The sequence below is a fragment of the Schistocerca gregaria genome, chromosome X (genome assembly GCF_023897955.1).
Source record: "Schistocerca gregaria isolate iqSchGreg1 chromosome X, iqSchGreg1.2, whole genome shotgun sequence".
NCBI classification, from domain to species: domain Eukaryota; kingdom Metazoa; phylum Arthropoda; class Insecta; order Orthoptera; family Acrididae; genus Schistocerca; species Schistocerca gregaria.
Window position 1 is genome coordinate 685,978,325 of NC_064931.1, and position 19,939 is coordinate 685,998,263.

At 42.7% G+C, this 19,939-nt stretch overlaps 1 protein-coding gene across 3 annotated transcripts in view; it reads left to right on the top strand.

Moving 5' to 3' along the window:
- LOC126299513 (protein FAM102A) overlaps positions 1–19,939 on the top strand; it is a 409,085-nt gene that overhangs the window by 332,855 nt on the left and 56,291 nt on the right. For all 3 annotated transcript variants that reach the window (XM_049991476.1, XM_049991475.1, XM_049991474.1), the window contains exon 4: positions 114–271. In XM_049991476.1, the coding sequence (XP_049847433.1) occupies positions 114–271 (158 nt within the window). The remainder of the gene's footprint in view (positions 1–113; positions 272–19,939) is intronic.

The window sequence follows — 19,939 nt, forward strand, 5'->3', positions numbered from 1 at the left end:
AAAAGCTGTTTTTTTTTCGTTGAAAAATGTAAAATGGCTTGGAAAATTTGACAAAATACTTAAATATTTATGTTATGGTAAGCTGCTTCATCGCAGTTGTTCTCTGATTTCAGTCCGTCGCCATCTCTAAAACATAAACCAGTAGTTGTACAAGAGGAAGGCTCTGAGAGGAGAGACGACTACTCCAGCGGCTCAGTGGCGGGATCTGTGGCAAGCGGCAGCTCGGGATTTGGCAGCTTACCAAAGAAGAGGCCGGCCTTGTTCTCATCAGGTCAGAACATCTCCTAACATCGATTTGCGTCTACTTCTTAATATGTGATGAGGCTGTCTGCATGGGTGAGATGCTCCAGCTCACTGGTTGGAGAAATCCCACGTAGATCCCGGACGTCTTTCTTTCGTCGATAACAATATTAGAATTCCGTGAAAGCTGTGCTTCGTTTACGCTGTTACCGAGGAAACAGGTCGAGGAAAACTTTTTGGCTAGTGATAGAATTAAAGTTTGGATGCGGAAAGGAGACAGAGAAACTTTCTCTGCAACTCAACACTCAAAAACAATGACAGCTTAAGTGCCTCTGTGCATTCTGTAATTAGTCGGATGTTCTCTTCGCGGTCTCTGCGTGAGCGACACGTTGGGGCTTGTTGTATACTCCTAGATTCGTCACTTGAAACTGTGTACTTAAGTTTTCGCAGGATAATCAGCATGTGTCTTCAAGTGTGTCCTAATTCAGGTTTGTAGCACTTGCGTGCTGCACTCCTGTGTGTCAGTCAAACCTATGACCATCCGTGCTGCCCTTCTTTGTATACGTTCAACATATGTCGTTAATCCTGTTTGGTATGAGTCCCACACGACTGAGCAGTGTTCTAGGATCGGTCGCACGAGTATTTCGTAAGCAATCTTCTTTGTAGGCTGACTGATTTTTCATAGTACTCCGTCCGAACAGGCTTCGGAAGGCCCAACGGTACCGACCAACCACCCTGTCATCTTCAACCGATAGGCGTCACTAGATGCGGATATGGAGGGGCATGTGGTCAGCACACCGCTCTTCCAGCCGTTCTCAGAGTGTAAATTCCTAAGGAACCAAACTAATGAGGTCATCGGTCCCTAGACTTAAACACTACTTAGACTTGTGCAAAGAACAACATACACACACCCATGCCCGAGGGAGGACTCGAACCTCCGGCAGAAGAGGCCGCGCCATCAGTGACATGGCGCCTCAAACCGCGTGGCCACTCCGCGCGGGTCAGTTTTTGACTGGAGCCACCACTTCTCAGTCAAGTAACTCCTCAGTTGGTATTGCAAGAATTGAGTGTACCCCGGTTGCCAACACTAAATGTCACCCAAATGCTAGCTAAGCCCGACAGCAGTTAACTTCGGTGATCTGACGGGGAATTGGTGTTACCACTGCAGCAAGGCCGTTGGCATTTCCATAGTACGTGGTGTTTCGATCGCATATATTGAATAAACTGTGAGACATACAAACATGAAACTTGGGACACATATTTAAGACTCTCTCAAGTGTTGGTTACAGAAGTTCAATATGCTCTCCACTAGTGACACGAGCACTATCACTTCGATATTCGAATTCCTCCCATACTCGGGTAAGCATGTCCATCGTTACTGATGTTACGGCAGTACGGATCCGGTTCTTCAACTCCCCTAGGTTCTGTGATATAAACGTTGTTCTTAATAAAACCCCACAGAAAGAAGTCACAGGGCATCAAATCCAGTGACCGTGGAGGCCAGCTGAGAAGTGCTAAGTCGCCGGTCGTTTGACAACAAATCCAACGGCTCGATAGAGTTTCTTTCAGATCCGGTGAAGCGTGTCCCTTCTTGTTAAAAAAAAATAAGTTGTCCCCGTTCAGTCTCGGAAACAACCAGTTTCCTAACATAGCAAGACGCTGCTGGCCATTAATCGCATTTCCATAAAAAAAAGGATGGGCCGTAAACAGATGAGTGGGATATCGCACAAAGCACTTTGGGTGAATCTTGTACACGTTCACTGTGTGCATGTTGGTGCTGTAGGCCCCAGTTTCGAACATTGAGTTTGTTTCCTTTCACACTAAGATGGAAAGTCGTTTAATCACTGAACAGAATGTTCCGCGAGAAAAGTATCGTCACTGTCAAAATCATTCTGAAGCTCGTTAGAAAATGCCACACGTTTGCATTTAACGTTATGACATAGAGCCTGTAACAGCTCCATGACCAACCCATGTCACAATACATGCCAAAATGTTGTTAGAGGCAGTTATAACTGCCAACTGGCACGACAAGTTGATTTTGCAGGACTACTTTGGAAAGCGGTTTGATTTCGAGGGACATTTTTGCCGGAAACACGAGGGCGGCCAGGGATCTTTCTTTTATATACACATCCTGTTTCCACAAACTGTCGTCCATTCGGAGGACCAGTTTGGTAGCTCAACCAGAAACGTCTTAGCACTGTAATCACGGAATTACACTTTGCAAAATCAAGACCACAGGGTCACTTCTGCTTCGGAGTAGCCATTTTGCAACATTTGGCGCTAACCAAGGGAACAGAAAACAACCAGCATCTAGCGGCAATGAATATAAACTAGACAAGGTACTCGTTTCTCCAACAACCGAGCCGTGGCGCAACGATCGATAGTTTTAGCTACATAATACTTTGCAAAACGTATATTCTTCTTGAGACACCCTGTTTTTACTAGTGATCCGAAGTATACCACTTGGTTTACCGACAACTGACAACTCAGCATCCGTGATCACTGTATTTGACATCTTTACAATTGTTACATCCAGACAATGTTTGATTTGTAAAAAAAAAATAACAAAAATAACAAAAAGAAACATATGGGACTGAAGTTTTCCTCATCAGCAGTCTTACCTCATTTATGAAGATGTAACATAACACTTTCCACGAACCTTGTCTCCATTATCTTGTTCTTATCGTTTTGCGGACAAATTAAATGATTACATCAGAATTTTTAAGTAATGTTTTCTTTTGAAAGTCATTTCTCTGTGTCTCACGTATTGTTACTACCAGAAATTACTTTCAGTACCTTCTGTGCTATCATGTTGTTAACGAAGCACGTAGGTACTTGTTTTCTTGAGTCATGTTGAGAATGTAGATTTACATGAAAACCCTGTAATTCACAGAGGCAGAAAATTTATCTAGCCACTGTTACGCAATTTTTCTTCCAGTTCCACTCCCGAACAGCGCGCGGGAAAAAAGAACAGCTCGTAATTTATTACAATTGTAATTTCTCCCTGTGAAATTGGGCGTCAACAGAATATTTTTACATTCGGAGGAGAAAGTTGGTGATTGAAATATCGTGAAAAATGTGGACAGTACTCAGGAAAGGTCGCTTAAGGGTCTTGGAAATCGTCTCCTTTACAGGTAGTCTACTGTTCCACAGATTTCTGCTAATAAATAAGGGTCATCTGTTTCGCCACTATTGTAGTTACGACTACGTATTAGTTTTAGTGCATCTCTCTTCGCAAGGAAGCCGTACGTATTTGACTGTTGTGACTTGTTACAGAGATACATACATCTGCTTTTGTTCTGTACTGCAGAAGCCATCGCTCTTGATTATTCTGTGTCGTAGTGATGAGTTGTCTAAGTCAGTCTCCCCTAGAGCCCTGCATCGAGCTGTCTTTTTCCTAGGCAACAGCATCTCGGGCAATCGAAAGAGGTAATACAAAGGCTAAGACATTGCATTCGCATTCTGAAGGAGCAGGTTTCAAATCCCCGTCCAGCCACTCAAATTTAAGTTTTTCTTTATGGCAGATGGCGGAGGTTTCCTTCCAAAATGCCACGACCGATTTCGTTCCCAATCTATGTCCAGGCCGAACATTTGCTCCGTTTCCAGTAAGGTGTTAAACACTTCATGTACTTTATTTACACGTGTGAGAGTGTTGCTCGCGCTTTCCGATAGATCGTTTATGTACACTCTAAAACAAGAAAACCGACGCACTACGAAGGAATTATGCGAATGTGACGGAAATCAGTAGACTTGATCTGCATGTATACACAAACTAGTGATTACAATTTCAGATAGAATGGTTGATTTATTCAAGGGAAAGAGCTTAACAAATTCAGCAATTCAGTAACTGGTTGGTCCACCTCTGTCCCCTATGCAAGCACTTACTCGGTTGGAATTGATTGACAGAATTTGTCCTGTTGAGCAATTATCAAAATCCCGAGCTGGTTGGAGGGCCCTGCCCATACTGCTCCAAACGTCCTCAACTGGGCAGAGATCCGGCGACCTTGCTGGCGAAGGTAAGGTTTGGCAAACACGAACACAAGCAGGAGAAACTCTCGCCATGTGTGGGCGGGCACCATCACGCTGAAATTAGGATGGCTTGCCATGAAGGGAAACAAAACGGCGCGTCGAATATCGTCGACTTGCCGCTGTGATGTAAAGGTGCCGCGGATGACAACGAAAGGGGCCCTGCTATGAAAAGAGGTGGCACCTCAGACCATCACTGTCTGGGCAGTTTCCAGACAGGTTTTCGGCCTGAAGTCTAATTGACTGAAGTAGAATAGTCTTCAGTGATGAATCCCGCTTCGAAATAAGCCCCGATGACCAACGAAGACCTGTCTGAAGACGCCCCAGACAGCGGTGGGATACCAACCTGACTGTCGCCTGCCTTACGGCCCGACAACCAGGAGTGATGGTCTGGGGTGCCATTTCATTTCATAGCAAGACCCCTTTGGTTGTCATCCGCAGCTCCCTTACAGCACAGCGGTACGTCGACAATGTTCTTAGATCCATTTTGTTTCCCTCCTTGGCTTACATTTCAGCATGATAGTGCCCGCCCACACACGGCGAGAGTTTCTACTGCTTGTCTTTGTGCTTTCCAAACCGTACCTTGGTCGGCAAGGTGCCGGATCTCTCCCCAATGGAGAGCGTTTGGAGCCTTACGGGCAGGGCCCTCCAACCAGCTCTGCTTATAGAATTTGGCACGATATCCCCCAGCAACTCAGTCAATCAATACCAAGCCGATTAAGCGTTTGCATAAGGGCCAGAGGTGGACCAATGTGTCATTCACTTGCACACTTTGTGAAGCTCCTTCTCTTGAATAAATTACCCTTTTTTTCTGAAACTGCAATCATTTGTTTGTATATTTACGCCGTACCTATCGACTTCCAATCGGATAGTTCGTTCGTGGTGCGTCTTTTTGTGCCGTAGAGTATATATATTGATATGAGCGTATGCTACATGGGCGTACTTTCGTTCGTGATCAACTCTCCCAGTCAGGAGAAAGCAGTGGGGTCCATGAATTGTCTACAACACCAGAAGATGGTGAGTACATTCTTACAAAATAAGTAGGTTTCGACGCGACATTAGTCTGTGGAGGGCAGGCTGCGAGCAGTAGCAAGGTTTCTCGCAGCATATGAAATTTATAAAGTAGTCCAAAATATCCAGGACGTACTGCTCTATCTTCAAAGTTTGGGAAATGAGGTGTCTTTCCACTGCGTACCCAGGCGCACAGGTTTGGTAAGGAACCCTAAATGGCAAATGTAGCAGCCTAGGCGGCATGTCACCATAATCAGTTTAACGTGCCCTCTCCGTACATGCTATCACCTCATTGCTGAGTTGTACTGCCATGTGTAGATGGGAAGAAGATTGGTGGCTGGCAGTTAAAGGCAATAAGCTCCATCTAGTAAAGTCAACAGCTCGGTCATGGCGTACTTCCTTCCAGTCACGCAGACGGGAAGAGGTCCTACTTACTAGCCTTCGCTTCGGACACAGCCCTATGACGCATGGCTTCTTGCCCCTGCGGTAGGACCCTCCAATGTGTAGTGCTTGTGGCGTACAGATCGCAGTGTGCCACGGTTTAGTTTACGAGAGGGCCGTAGCAAATTTTCCTTCAAATTTGTCCTCTGCTTTAACTGACCATGACGTGATTGTGGTACGATTTTTAAGGTTCTGTGAAATGTCCGACTTATTCCCAAAAATTTAAGGGAGAAGTTTTTAATGTGTTACCTTGGTGGGTGGATCATCCATGTGTTTTTGTAAGTGAACAGGCAGTCACATATCCCTGTGAAATTAATTTAGCTTTCCTCTTCTATAACTTGCGTTTCAATTCACAATTTTAGGACATACGACTATTCATGCAATGTAGCGAATGAGATAGTGTGATTATGCGGGTGACCGTGGTGAGATTGTGTGAGAATAAGTGCAATTGTGTCAGATTGCCTCTTTCATCTTTTATAACATTTTCGACGTTTTAACCACTTTCGTTCCTACTCATTTTCGTGAGGGCCCTGATAACCTGGCCGTTGATCGTCACTAAATTACAGACCCAGCAGCAGCGCGCCAAACATGCGTCGTAGGCCTTAGATCTTTAGGTCGAGCTGTTCAGTTCGTTCGCCAAGTTGGTGGTTTCAGACGACATTCGTCAGCGAGAAGAGTTACGTCTGCTGATATTTTACCGCCTCCCCCCCCCCCCCCCCCCCCTCGCAGTTTTACTTGCTGACTACGCGTAAAAACGATGTAGGGTTAAATGTTAGAATCCGCTGTTAACTTACACAACACACAGCTTTACGGCAAAAAGTGTAGTTGTGCGTAACGTCGCGATGTGTTTCTGAATCCTATATTCCAAGTAGCCTGTTTTTCAGCGTATATTATGTTTGTCTACTGGCTCTTTACGAGGAAGCAGATGTATAATGTTAATTTTAGTCTAGATTAGCTCTGACAGCAGAACGTTCCTCGCGTAAATGAAACCAGGACTATCCACTGCAGCTATGCAGTATACCAGTGCTCCTATCATCTGCTTTGAATAATGGAAACTGCAGACCTATGAAAAATGTAAATTATTATGCTTAAACCTACCAGGTAACTGAAAGATGTAGTAGCTAAGCGTAACATGCATGAAGAAGGGACATGAACCTGCAGAGGGTGGCATTTCTCCTGCCCGCTTATATCTGGGGCTGTAAAACGCAGCGAAGTTTGGTCACTGGACCCGTTTTCGGAAATACCGTTGTTGCATCAGGCATTTAGTAGTATCTGCGGTCCGTGCTAAAAACACTGGTACTTTCGAACGATATGAATAAAATTGTGGTTTGAGAGAGAAACAACTGGGGCTCTAAGGGTTAAATAGACCAGTGCAAATGTCTTGGTGGTCGCTGTGAAAAGGACACGGCCGATTCCGCGTTCCTAATAGGTGGTATACATCCATGTTGCTTTCGTCGTAGGCCGTTAAACTACAATGTCACCTCTATTTATATTATTCACTTACTTTTTAGATACGCAGTGACTAAATTCATATTTGCAACCGTTATCTGCCCCCCCCCCCCCCCCCCCCCCCCGCTTTTCTGTTAGATACCACTCCTATGGAGCAGCGGGAAATAGCACACAGATGTCCGTAGTTGTTCCAATACCAGAAAGTGTTGTGTTTACCCGTCATACCGTGCCATTTGTTTACGTTTCCATGGTAACGTCTGCAAGCTTACGCTACAAACACGGCCTGGGCGTGTGGCGCTCCCACTCCACACCAGAGTGTCGTGGGCACACAACCGTAACCATGTCACAAAAATCAATGGTCGCTCGTATCTAAATACACAGACAGCACCATCATTACGCCGTCACATTTAGCGTACCATTTCCCACTTTCCTTTCTGTCCATGACGAACTTTTTTGTAGACTTGATAGTCGTTGTACTATATTATCAGTTACGTCGAACTAAGAAGTTGTTCCTATATTGTCTAGATACTAAGAGCTGGAGATTTTGGCAAGTAAAATAAAAATTTAAAAAACTATAAATCGTAAGTTACATATTGAATGTTATCAAAAAGCATGGCACAGCACTGACAAAAATATCAAGATACAGTTTCAGGCAAAGAAGTTACGTTAGAATTTGTGCGCTAATTTGATAAAATGTAAATAATGCCAACAGAGTGCGTTTTTACTCTGACCATCAATGCTTCAGCTACAGAGCTTTGCCATACCCTTAATGAAACCAGTGTGTGAACTCTGCGGGAAGTGAGTGCAGCCCTTCTTATAATGTTTCTCCCAACTCGAAGGGGGCATGAAAAAGGCGACTGCAAGCAACTACGCTTTCCATAAAATTGCATATCAAACACTCGCTACAACTTTAGACTGGGAGATAGTAAGCCACTATATGTAGGGATTTGTTTTATGTTAATGATATTTGTTCACAGGACGAGCCCTATATGATCCAGCGCTGTTGTAGTATTGTATAAGCGTTAAGAATGTCATTCCCGTAGACCTGCACGGTTATAGTGGAAGGACATGGATGGGCGTCCAAGAATTTTTTCGGGAGGGAGGAGGGAGGCGGTAAGACTTGAAAGCTGCCATTTATTATTATATCCCAGAAAAGTGGTGGTTATCTACTCAGTATTTGTTCTATATAGATTACATTGCTACATGAAAAGTAAGCATGGCTTCGTGCTTACCTTCAAAGTAAACCTTTTTGTGTTATTAAAATGATCATGCATGTGAGACAGTTTTTGAAGCTGATGATCTAAAATTATATCCTTTCACGATTAAATCTGACTCATGTTTAACAAAAGGATCAATAAGTTAGGAAATAAAGCATAAAACATTTACAAAAGATACTCTTATTCATGTATGAAAAATGTTAAAGTGACATTGAATGTGAATATTACGAAGTAGGAAAAAATCGTTTTGAGAATACTGTTGGTTATAAACAAAAATAACCAGGCATTAATAGCCATTGACTTATCTTCCTCGAAAGTGAAACTGCAGGGAAATTTCAAAAATGCTTCTACACTGTTATCTGAAACTCTATTTATAAGAAATTACATCCATTCACTTTCACAAAAACGCAATTTCGATCATATAAAGCTCAATTTCACAAATTCCAGTTCAAAATAATAGTTGTTTTCCTAACAAGAAATGCTGAAGGACAGAATAACATTGAAAAACTTCATGTGATAGGAAACCACACAAAATGTAATATTACATGTGATCTTGTTTGAAAACGAATCACAATCGCAGAAGCTGTTGCCCAAATTTGTCAATGACTAAGTTCGTAAAATCAAGTTTTTTTTTCAGTCACTTTACTTATGTGAACGCTTGGCATGTATAGCTCCCATAACCTGTTTTTACTCATTGTAGAACATAACCAGTTTAACTCTTCCTAGAGTATTGAAGAATCGGTCAGCTGTGCATGTAGTAACGGGTAAGGCAAGAGCAGTTAATACAGCCTTTTCAATAAAAGGAAAATCTCTGTATGTTTATCAATAATATCAGTGAATGGTAGTTTTATAGGTATAACTCAAGTGACAAGAGAAATGGGATAGCGATATGCACATATATACAGATGGCGGTAGTATCAGGTACACAAGTTACAGGCGGACAGTGCATTGGCGGAGATGTTTGAACTCAGGTGATTCATGTGAAAAGGTTTCCGGCGTGATTTTGACAGCACTACTTTGAACACGGAATGGTAATTGGAGCTAGACGTGTGGGACATTTCACTTCGGATATCGTAAGGGAATTCAGTATTCAGAAATCCACAGTCAAGAATGTGCCGATAATGCCAAATTTCAGGTACTACCTCTCACTACGGACAACGCAGTGGCCTACGATCTTCACTTACCGACTCATAGCAGCGACGTTTCCGTAGAGTTGTCAGTGCTAACAGATAAACAACAGTGCATGAAATAGCCGGCCATAGTGGGCGAGCGATTGTAGGCGCTACAGTCTGGAACCGTGCGACCGCTGCGGTCGCAGGTTCGAATCCTGCCGCGGCCATGGATGTGTGTAATGTCCTTAGGTTAGTTAGGTTTAAGTAGTTCTAAGTTCTAGGGGACTGATGACCTCAGATGTTACGGCCCATAGTGCTCAGAGCCATTTCAACTGCATGAAATAACTGCAGAAATCAATGTGACACGTACGACGAACATATCCATTAGGACAGCGCGGTGAAATTTGATATGGCAGCAGACGACCGATGCGAGTGCCTTTGCTAACAGCACGACATCGCTTGCAGCGCATCTCCTTGGTCGTGACCATATCGGTGGGACCCTAGACTACTGAAAAACCGTGGCCTGGTCAGGCGAGCCTCGATTTCAGTTGCTAAGAGCTGATTGTAGGGTTCCGAGTGTGGCGCAGAGCCTGCGAAGCCGTGCACGCTGGTTGTGATTCCATAATGGTGTGGGCTGTAATCACAGGGAATGGACTCGGTCCTTTGGTACAACTGAACCTATCATTGACTGGAAATGGCAATGCTCGGCTACTTGGAAACCATTTGCAGCCATTAATGGACTTCATGTTCCCAAACAACCATGGAATTTTTAGGGATGACAGTGCACCATGGTCACAGAGCCACAATTATCTGCTATTGGTCTGAAGAACATTTTGTATAATTCGAGCGAATGACTTGGCCAACCAGATGGCCCGACAGGAATCCCATCAGGCATGTATGGAATACAATCGAGAGGTCAGTTCGTACACAAAGTCCTGCACCTGCAACACTTTAACAGTTGTGGACGGCCGTAGAGGCATCATGGTTCAGTATTTCAGCAGGGAACTTCCATCGACTTGTTGAGTCCAAGCCACGTCGACCTGCGGCACTATACTTGGGGGTAAAAGGTATCATACACGAAGTCAGGAGGTTTGCAATGAGTTATGCGACTTCAGTGTATGCTGTCATTGACCAAAAATCATATCACAGTGATGATTCGTATAGGATGTTATCAATATTGTAATATTTTTGAGCCGCTTTGGCTGAGGAAACAGTTTTGCCGAGGTGTAAATTATCAAGTACATACACTACTGGCCATTAAAATTGCTACACCAAGAAGAAATGCAGATGATAAACGGATATTCATTGGACAAATATATTGCACTAGAACTGACATGTGACAACATTTTCATGCAATTTGGGTGCATAGATCCTGAGAAATCAGTACCCAGAACAACCACCTCTGGCCGTAATAACAGCCTTGTTATGCCTGGGCATTGAGTCAAACAGAGCTTGGATGGCGTGTACAGGTACAGCTGCCCATGCAGCTTCAACACGATACCACAGTTCCTCAAGAGTAGTGACTGGCGTATTGTGACGAGACAGTTGCTCGGCCACCATTGACCAGACGTTTCCAATTGGTGAGATATCTGGAGAATGTGCTGGCCAGGGCAGCAGTCGAACATTTTCTATACTCAGAAAGGCCAGTACAGGACCTGCAACATGTGGTCGTGCATTATCCTGCTGAAATTTAGGGTTTCGCAGGGCTCGAATGAAGGGTAGAACCACGGGTCATAACACATCTTAAATGTAACATCCACTGTTCAAAGTGCCGTCAATGCGAACAAGAGGTGACCGAGACGTCTAACCAATGGCACTCCATACCATCACGCCGGGTGATACGTCAATATGGCGCTGACAAATACACGCTTCCAATGTGCATTCACCACGATGTCGCCAAACACGGATGCGACCATCATGATGCTGTAAACAGAACCTGGATTCATCCGAAAAAATGACGTTTGGCCGTTCGTGCACCCATGTTCGTCATTGATTACACCATCGCAGGCGCTCCTGTCTGTGATGCAGCGTCAAGGGTAACCGCAGCCATGGTGTCACAGCTGATAGCCCATACTTCTGCAAAGGTCGTCGAACTGTTCGTGCAAATTGTTGTTGTCATGCAAACGTCCCCATCTGTTGACTCGGGGATCGAGACGTGACTGCACGATGCGTTACAGCCATGCGGATAAGATGCCTGTCATCTCGACTGCTAGTGATAAGAGGCCGTTGGGATCGAGCACGGCGTTCCGTGTTACCCTCCTGAACCCACCGATTCCATATTCTGCTAACAGTCATTGGATCTCGACCAACGCGAGCATCAATGTCGCGATACGATAAACCGCAATCGCGATAGGCTACAATCAGAGCTTTATCAAAGTTGGAAAAGTGATGGTACGCATTTCTCCCCCGCACACGAGGCACCACAACAACGTGTCACCAGGAAACACCAGTCAACTGCTGTTTATATATGAGAGATAGGTTGGAATCTTTCCTCATGTCAGCATGTTGTAGGTGTCGCCACCGGCACCAACCTTGTGTGAATGCTCTGAAAAGCTAATAATTTGCATATCATAGCATCTTCCTCCTGTCGGTTAAATTTCGAGTCTGTAGCACGTCATCTTCGTGGTGTAGCAATTTTAATGCCCAGAAGTGTATGTCACAGCATACAAAATTCCTTGTGTGCAATTGTGGTAAGAGTAATACTGGTAGCCATTCATTGCACACCCAGATGTCAGGTACGCGTAGAAAACCGCAGAGTGATCCTAATCAGTATTTTGATATGAGAAAACCCATAAAACAACTTAGTGTTGGTAGAAACCTATATAGCCTTCGTCACCCTAAGTGGTGATATCGGAAGATGTGTGTCGGAAATGAATGTTTTTCCTAAAGAGAAAGGACTGCAGGAGAACTCTCGGGGTAGTGTAAAGCTGACTGCTCTGCCGTCTACACAGGCTAGAGGTATACGTCCTTCTCCCACAAAAGTTGCTGACTCCCGCCGGGCCATGCCAGCCCCGAGAAATATGAATTTTGGTTTTTCCCAGCTTTAGCCTACTGAAGTCCACGGGATTAGCCTCATTTTGAGTCTGAATGTCCGGACCTGGCAATAACGTTCCCTTGTTGTTAAATAAACATAATATACTATACTAAAGTAACTCACCAGTCTTCCTTACGCTGGCTACACTTCCTTCCAGCACCATGAAATGACGAAACGTATTCTTGGATGCCTTCTCGTGATGAAGCCGAGAAAGCTGCTGGTAAAGCGATCATTAAAGCCTAGCGCAGTGCACACGCTGCACCACTTGGCGTTCTGTGTAACCATACAATGGTTCAGGAAGCACTGTAGTTAGCTATTGTTGAAGGCGAGACTGGGAATTTCATTCTGCTACAGTCGGGGCGCCGCTCGTCGCCAACTTTGTAACAATACTTCCATGAAGCCAATTAAGGAAGTCGGCAAGGCACAGAAGAGCGGTTTTCTTCCGCCATCGTGTGATCCACAGTACAGTAGCGTGTTCATTATTATGGAAGGGAGAACGACTGACAAACGAATGTAGCCCTAGCTCGACTGTTGATGTTACACTTCTAAAGATAAGATGATGATTGCTATGGTACTGTCTCACTGCGATCAGCCAGATAATTTGACAACAGGGTAAACCACTTCTGGAAGTGTGCCAGATCTCTGTAATGAAAAAATGAATAAAAACTCTACTCCGGATTCCGTGGCGGAGGGGGTTGCAGCAACAGCTCCCCTTTTACTCTCTTGCGGACTCTTATGCATGTAGGTCTTCCAAAGCTATAGAACTCCACCTCAAACTATATCATCCTGAAGACAACAGGTACAGCGTCAACTAAAGTATGTATTTGATGAATTCTGGATGGATAACGCGGTTCAGCTTCGCACTAACATGCCTGCTGTTGCTATATAAGCCACACTGGTATCCACCTACGAACAAGGCCGGTTTAAGGTCGCGCGGAGCCCCTAGCGCGAATTCAGCGATGTGGACTTGTAGTTTCCTAATACTGTTACTTTACATCCACACAATATTGTAACGTATATGGATGAGAAACTAGCCTTTCACGGAGAGATAGCATAGCATTCGTAATCCATGGAGAGGAAATATAAACTTTGAGGTTTGCCGATAGACATTGTGGTTCTGTCAGACAGCAAGGGACCTGGAAGAGCCTTTGAACGGAATGGACAGTCTCTTGAAAGGAGGATATAAGATGAACATCAACAAAAACAAAACGAGGATAATGGAATGTAGTCGCATTAAATTAGGTGATGCTAAGGGAATTAGATTAGGAAATGAGACACTTAAAGTAGTAGATGAGTTTTGCTATTTGGCGAGCAAAATAACTGATGATGGTCGTTGTAGAGAGGATATAAAATGTAGACTGGCTGTGGCAAGAAAGCGTTTCTGAAGAACAGAAATTTGTTAACGTCGGTATAGATTTAAGTGTCGGGAAGTCCTTTCTGAAAGTATTTGTATGGAGTGTAGCCATGTAGGGAAGTGAAACATGGATGATAAATAGTTTACACAAGAAAAGAATAGAAGCTTTCGAAATGTGGTGCTACAGAACAAGGCTGAAGATTAGATGGGTAGATCACATAACTAATGAGGAGGTATTGAATAGAATTGGGGAGAAGAGGAGTTTGTAGCACAACTTGACTAGAAGAAGGGATCGGTTGGTAGGACACGGTCTGGGGCATCAAGGGATCACCAATTTAGTATTGGAGGGAAGCGTCGAGGGAAAAAATCGCAGAGGGAGACCAAGGAATGAATACCCTAAGCTGGTTCAGAGGGGTTTAGGATGCAGAAGTTACTCAGAGATGATGAACCTTGCACAGGATATGGTAGCATGGAGAGCTGCATCAAACCAGTCTCTGGACTGAAGACCACAACAGCAACAACAACAACAACAACAACAACAACAACGCCAGAATGGAATTCCAGGAAGGTGACCAGATGCAGTTCGTCACTTGGGATGGATACTGAGTTCGCCTGGGTGACGATTAAATGTATTCAGATGCAGTTTCAAATCGACAGCATTTTACCTATGTTATATCGCGACTGGAGACCCAGGGAAGAAATGTTATTTTTGAAATGTGAAAAGCTCTCAAGAAACATTGGTTACGAAAACCAGGAAAAGATTATTAAATGGGGAGGGAGGGAGGGAGGGAGGGAGGGGGAGAGGGGGGGAGAGAGAGAGAGAGAGAGAGAGAGAGAGAGAGAGAGAGAGAGAGAGAGAGAGAGAGAGAGAGAGAGAATGGCACTAACCAAAACCCTGGTCCTATATGGGGAGTGGAAGGGGAAACGAAGTTCTTATATGGACTTGGAAAATGAAATTTTAGACGTTCTGTAAGAAGTCATGGATACTGGGCGAGTCTTCGATCTCAGACTGAGGAACAAGCCCGGAAACTGAGCCATAGGGAGCAGCTGAGAACTGACTTCGCAGCCAACAACCGCACACCAGAAGCCAACAACACAGCTTGGCCAAGTGCAGTTATAGAGTTTAGTGATGGGCCATTGGCGCAGTGAGCTGAAGAAAGGACGCGCTCAGCTGCAGTAGCATCCCTCACACAAGCTGAGCTTCGTGAGGCACTCACCAAGTTTCGATCCAGTTCAAGTGAGCTTGAGACTATTGAGAATTATTCTTTGTATGTGTAATTGTTTATGAGTTATCCAGAATGAATGTTCTCTACTTTTACATTCCAGTTGAAATTTTCTGTGTAACTCCTTCCAAACTCCTTCCAAACACCACCTTTCGTCCAGAGACTCCCACCCTAGTTCCTGAAGCATTTCCGTAACACTCGCGTAAAGATCAAACCTACCAGTAACAAATCTAGCAGCCCGCCTCTGATTTGCTTCTATGTCCTCCCTCAATCCGACCTGATAGGGATTCCAAGCGCTCGTGGTTTATGCTGTATCTAATTGATACGAAGAGGTGGATTATGTTAGGTAGCTCATGCGGATTTCAGTGGGAGAAAATTACAACCAGTGGTCCACAGAATTCAGTATTTGGACCATTCTTGTTCCTGCAAAACTTAAATCGGTAAGTTATATGAAACGGGGGAAACTAACAGCTAGCGATGGGGGGAGGGGGCATACAGTAAGAAAACAACAATGATGTTCAGGGAAAGACGTGTTAAAAACAATAAGTAAGTGTAAATCCTAATTCTTAATGCTTTGGAACATAAACGGCCCCAGTGCATCATGTCCACAAGATAAAATCACGAAAATTGCGGAGCTAAACATTATTCTTTCACAAGGAAAAAATGTGAAAGTCATTTGCCTAAACGAACTCTGGCTTACGAAAGATTCGATCTCTGTTTTAAACAAATGAGAAAACATCTACAGCAGCTAACCTTTTTAGTAGGAAAACAGAACCCGTGGTGGCTCCTGTATATAACTTGTTGGAATATAAACGACTTTAATTTTCTTAATGAAGAAATTTCATTTGAATGTTGCTGTGTAGAGCTAGGACAACAAATTATTATTATTATTATTATTATTATTATTATTATTATTATTATTATTATTATTATTATCATCTCAGTATATAAGATCCCAGGTAGTGATATGACTATATTATTTTTAGAGAAATTCCAGTGTCTTCTTCATAAAATCAAAACAGAAAAGAGGCAAAAAATTGTAATTGCTGCTTATTTTAACGTAGATATGTCAAGTAAAACAGACTTGTCAACTAAGTTTGTTGACTTAATTTAATAATAAGCTTTAGACTAAATTTCAGTGATTTAACAAGAGTAAATGAACAAACTACAATGTGTATAGACAATATTTTAACAAATTTTACACTACTGGCCATTAAAACTGCTGCACCATGAAGATGACGTGCTACAGACGTGAAATTTAACCGACAGGAAGAAGGTGCTGTGACATGCAAATAATTAGCTTTTCAGAGCATTCACACAGGGTTGATGCCGGTGGCGACACCTACAACATGCTGACATGAGGAAAGTTTGCAACCTATTTCTCATATACAAACAGCAGTTGACCGGCATTGCCTGGTGAAACGTTGTTGTGATGCCTCGTGTAAGGAGGAGAAAAGCGTACCATCACGTTTCCGTTTTTGATAAAGGTCGGATTGTAGCCTATCGCGATTGCGGTTTATCGTATCGCGACACTGCTGTTGGTGGAGATCCAATGACTGTTAGCAGAATATGGAATCGGTGGGTTCAGGAGGGTAATATGGAACGCCGTGCTGGATCCCAACGGCCTCGTGTCACTAGCAGTCCAGTTGACAGACATCTTACCCGCATGGCTGTAACAGATAGTGCAGCCACGTCTTGATCCTCGAGTCAACAGATGGGGACATTTGCAAGACGACAACCATCTGTACGAACAGTTCAACGACGTTTGCACTAGGGTGGACTGTCAGCTCGGAGGCCATGCCTGCGGTTACCCTTGACGCTGCATCACAGACAGGAGCACCTGCGATGGTGTACTCAATGACGAACGTGGGTGCATGAGTGGCAAAACGTCAATTTTTCGGATAAATCCAGGTTCCGTTTACAGCCTGACAATGGTCGCATCCGTGTTTGGTGACCTCGTGGTGAACACACAATGGAACCGTGTATTCATCATCGCCATACTGGCGTATCACCCAGCGTGATGGTATGGGGTGCCATAGGTTACACGTCTCGGTCACCTCTTCTTCGCATTGATGGTACTTTGAACAGTGGATGTTACATTTCATATGGGGTTACGACCGGTGGCTCTACCTTCCATTCGAGCCCTGCGAAACCCTACACTTCAGCAGGATAATGCACAAACGCATGTTGCAGGTCCTGTATTGGCCTTTCTGAATATAGAAAATGTTCGACTGCTGCCCTGGCCAGCACATTCTCCAGATATCTCACCAATTGGAAACGTCTGGTCAATGGTGGCCGAGCAACTGGCTCGTCACAATACGCCAGTCACTACTCTTGAGGAACTGTGGTATCGTGTTGAAGCTGCATGGGCAGCTGTACCAGTACACGCCATCCAAGCTCTGTTTGACTGAATGCCGAGACGTATTAAGGCCTTTATTACAGCCAGATGGTGTTTGTTCTGGGTACTGATTTGTCATGATCTATGCACCCAAATTGTGTGAAAATGTAATTACATGTCAGTTCTAGTTTAATATATTTGTCCAATGAATACCTGTTTATCATCTGCATTTCTTCTTGGTGTTGCAATTTTAATGGCCAGTAGCGTACATTTAATGACATTTCCAAATTTTCTTTAGATCCTGGTATCTCGGATCACTCTGCTTTACTTATTGAATTACTAAAAACAAATAAGGAAACTGTAAGGAGATGTTTCATGAAAAGAAAGTTCAGTGAAATTGTTCTTTTGTAGACAGAGACAGGTAAGTTGGTCATTACAACATGAAAGCTCATGTTTAAAAAAATTGATAAGTTTTTAATCAGCTTTTTACATCTTTTCAATGAAACTTCCCCACCTGTAGTTTGTCGTAGAAAGACGGGTAATAAGCTAAAGTTACTGGTATAATAATAGCTTGTAATAGAAAGAGACAACTACATGCTGAGCTGAAATCCAATAACAGTCCTGAGTTCTTTAAATGTTATCAAAAATATTTAGGAATGTTGTACAAGCAGCAAAGGAAGTGGTAAATGCCATACTTAACAAAAACCACAGAAATAAATCCAAGGCAGTATGCACAGTTGTCAGATCTGAACTTGAAATTAATCCTAGCCACTAGGAAATTTCTAAAACAAAGATACAAGACATAATAGTAAATTCAGCTCAAATATCAGAAAATTTTAACCTGTTATTTATAAAATAATTTTTCTTTTTACGTAAGTGACTTACACGTAAATATAAATCATCATTCAGTTTTATTTGCTGATGACACATCAGTACTGATAGAAGATATTCCCAAAAATGGCATTAAAACTCTAGAAAATCTGTGTGTGTGTGATTCAATTTAAATGGCCTAAAACATTTAAAAAACACAGCTTATGCAGTTCAAGACAAAACAGTCTAAAATATATGATATTCAAATTATGCATGAAAGTGTGGAACTAAGCAAAGCAGAATGTGTTAAATTCTTAGGGGTGCAGTTGGACAGAAATCTGCTGTGGTCCTCACATATAGGCTATTTAAAAAGTAAACTGAGCAGCCTGGCATTTGCTATGTCAGTCTTACCCAACGTCACTGCCATAGACATAAAAAAGGTAGTGTACTATAGCTACATTGAGGCATTAGTGAGATACTGCATTGTCTTTTGGGGAAAAGCTGGCAGTTTGACAAAAATATTAACTTAACAGAAATAAAATTAGTAGGAACATGTGTAGTGCAAAGCCAAGAGAATTTAGTTGACCACTACTAAGAGACATAACCATACCAAGTGTTCCCTCACCGTATTTGTATGATATAATTCTTTTCATATATAATAATGCAAAATTGTTTGTTCCAAATAACTTCTAGCATAGTTATGATACCAGAAATAAAGTAAGTTTCATATTTCCTACTCACAGACCCCACAATATATAAAAATGAAAATATACAATATGTTAAAAAACAGACAGATTTTCAAGGGATTGAAACTGGTTCAGTAAAAAGAAAATTATATAGCACTCTGGTACAAAAATTCTATTAATCTGGTGATGAATTTTTTTAATGAAAATTCTGATTCTGAGTCTATTTTTATATTAGGTATGATAGATAATTACCAATAGTAACAGAACATGAGGGAAGGGAAATGTGTAAAACTGAATGTTAAAAACTCCAAGACATGAGTGTTAATCAAAACATGAAACTGAAATTCATATTTTAAAGATGATGTCAGACACACAGTCTCTGTTATCATATACTGATTAGCAGCAGTTGTCCTTCGCTCACACTGAAGATGATTGTGGTACAGCTAATCCACTTCACTAATTGGTTAGATTTCCCTAAAGAACCTCAGAGTAACATATTTATATTAATACATAACAAAGATAGATGGAAATATTATCTTTGATATGCTGTCGTATATTATTTTAGTGCCAAACAGTATGTCTATGGTTTTCATCACTTTTCATATGCAGGTACTATTTCCAGCTGATAGTACATAATTTGTGCTAATTGCTTTTTAATTTATACATCACAAAAATTATTTTTTTAGTGCACTGCTCTGTTTGTAACAACAGCAGGTAAATAAATTGATAAGTGCCTGAGGTATGAATCAAATGAACATCTTTCTTGTTATTGATGAGTTCTGTGTGTAAGCTCTCAGGACTGTAGAAACATACTGTGTGGCAGGCAATCACTGCATAGTTCTGGTGACCTCAGAAAACTGGATGTGTGTTGTAATTCATTGTTTTGATTATGACATGAACATTTCCTATTCAGGAGGACCAAGTCTCAATTTCTAGTCCAGATATAGGTGTTCGTTCTTTCCGCACTCTATATGAGATCGGAATAATAGAGAATTGCG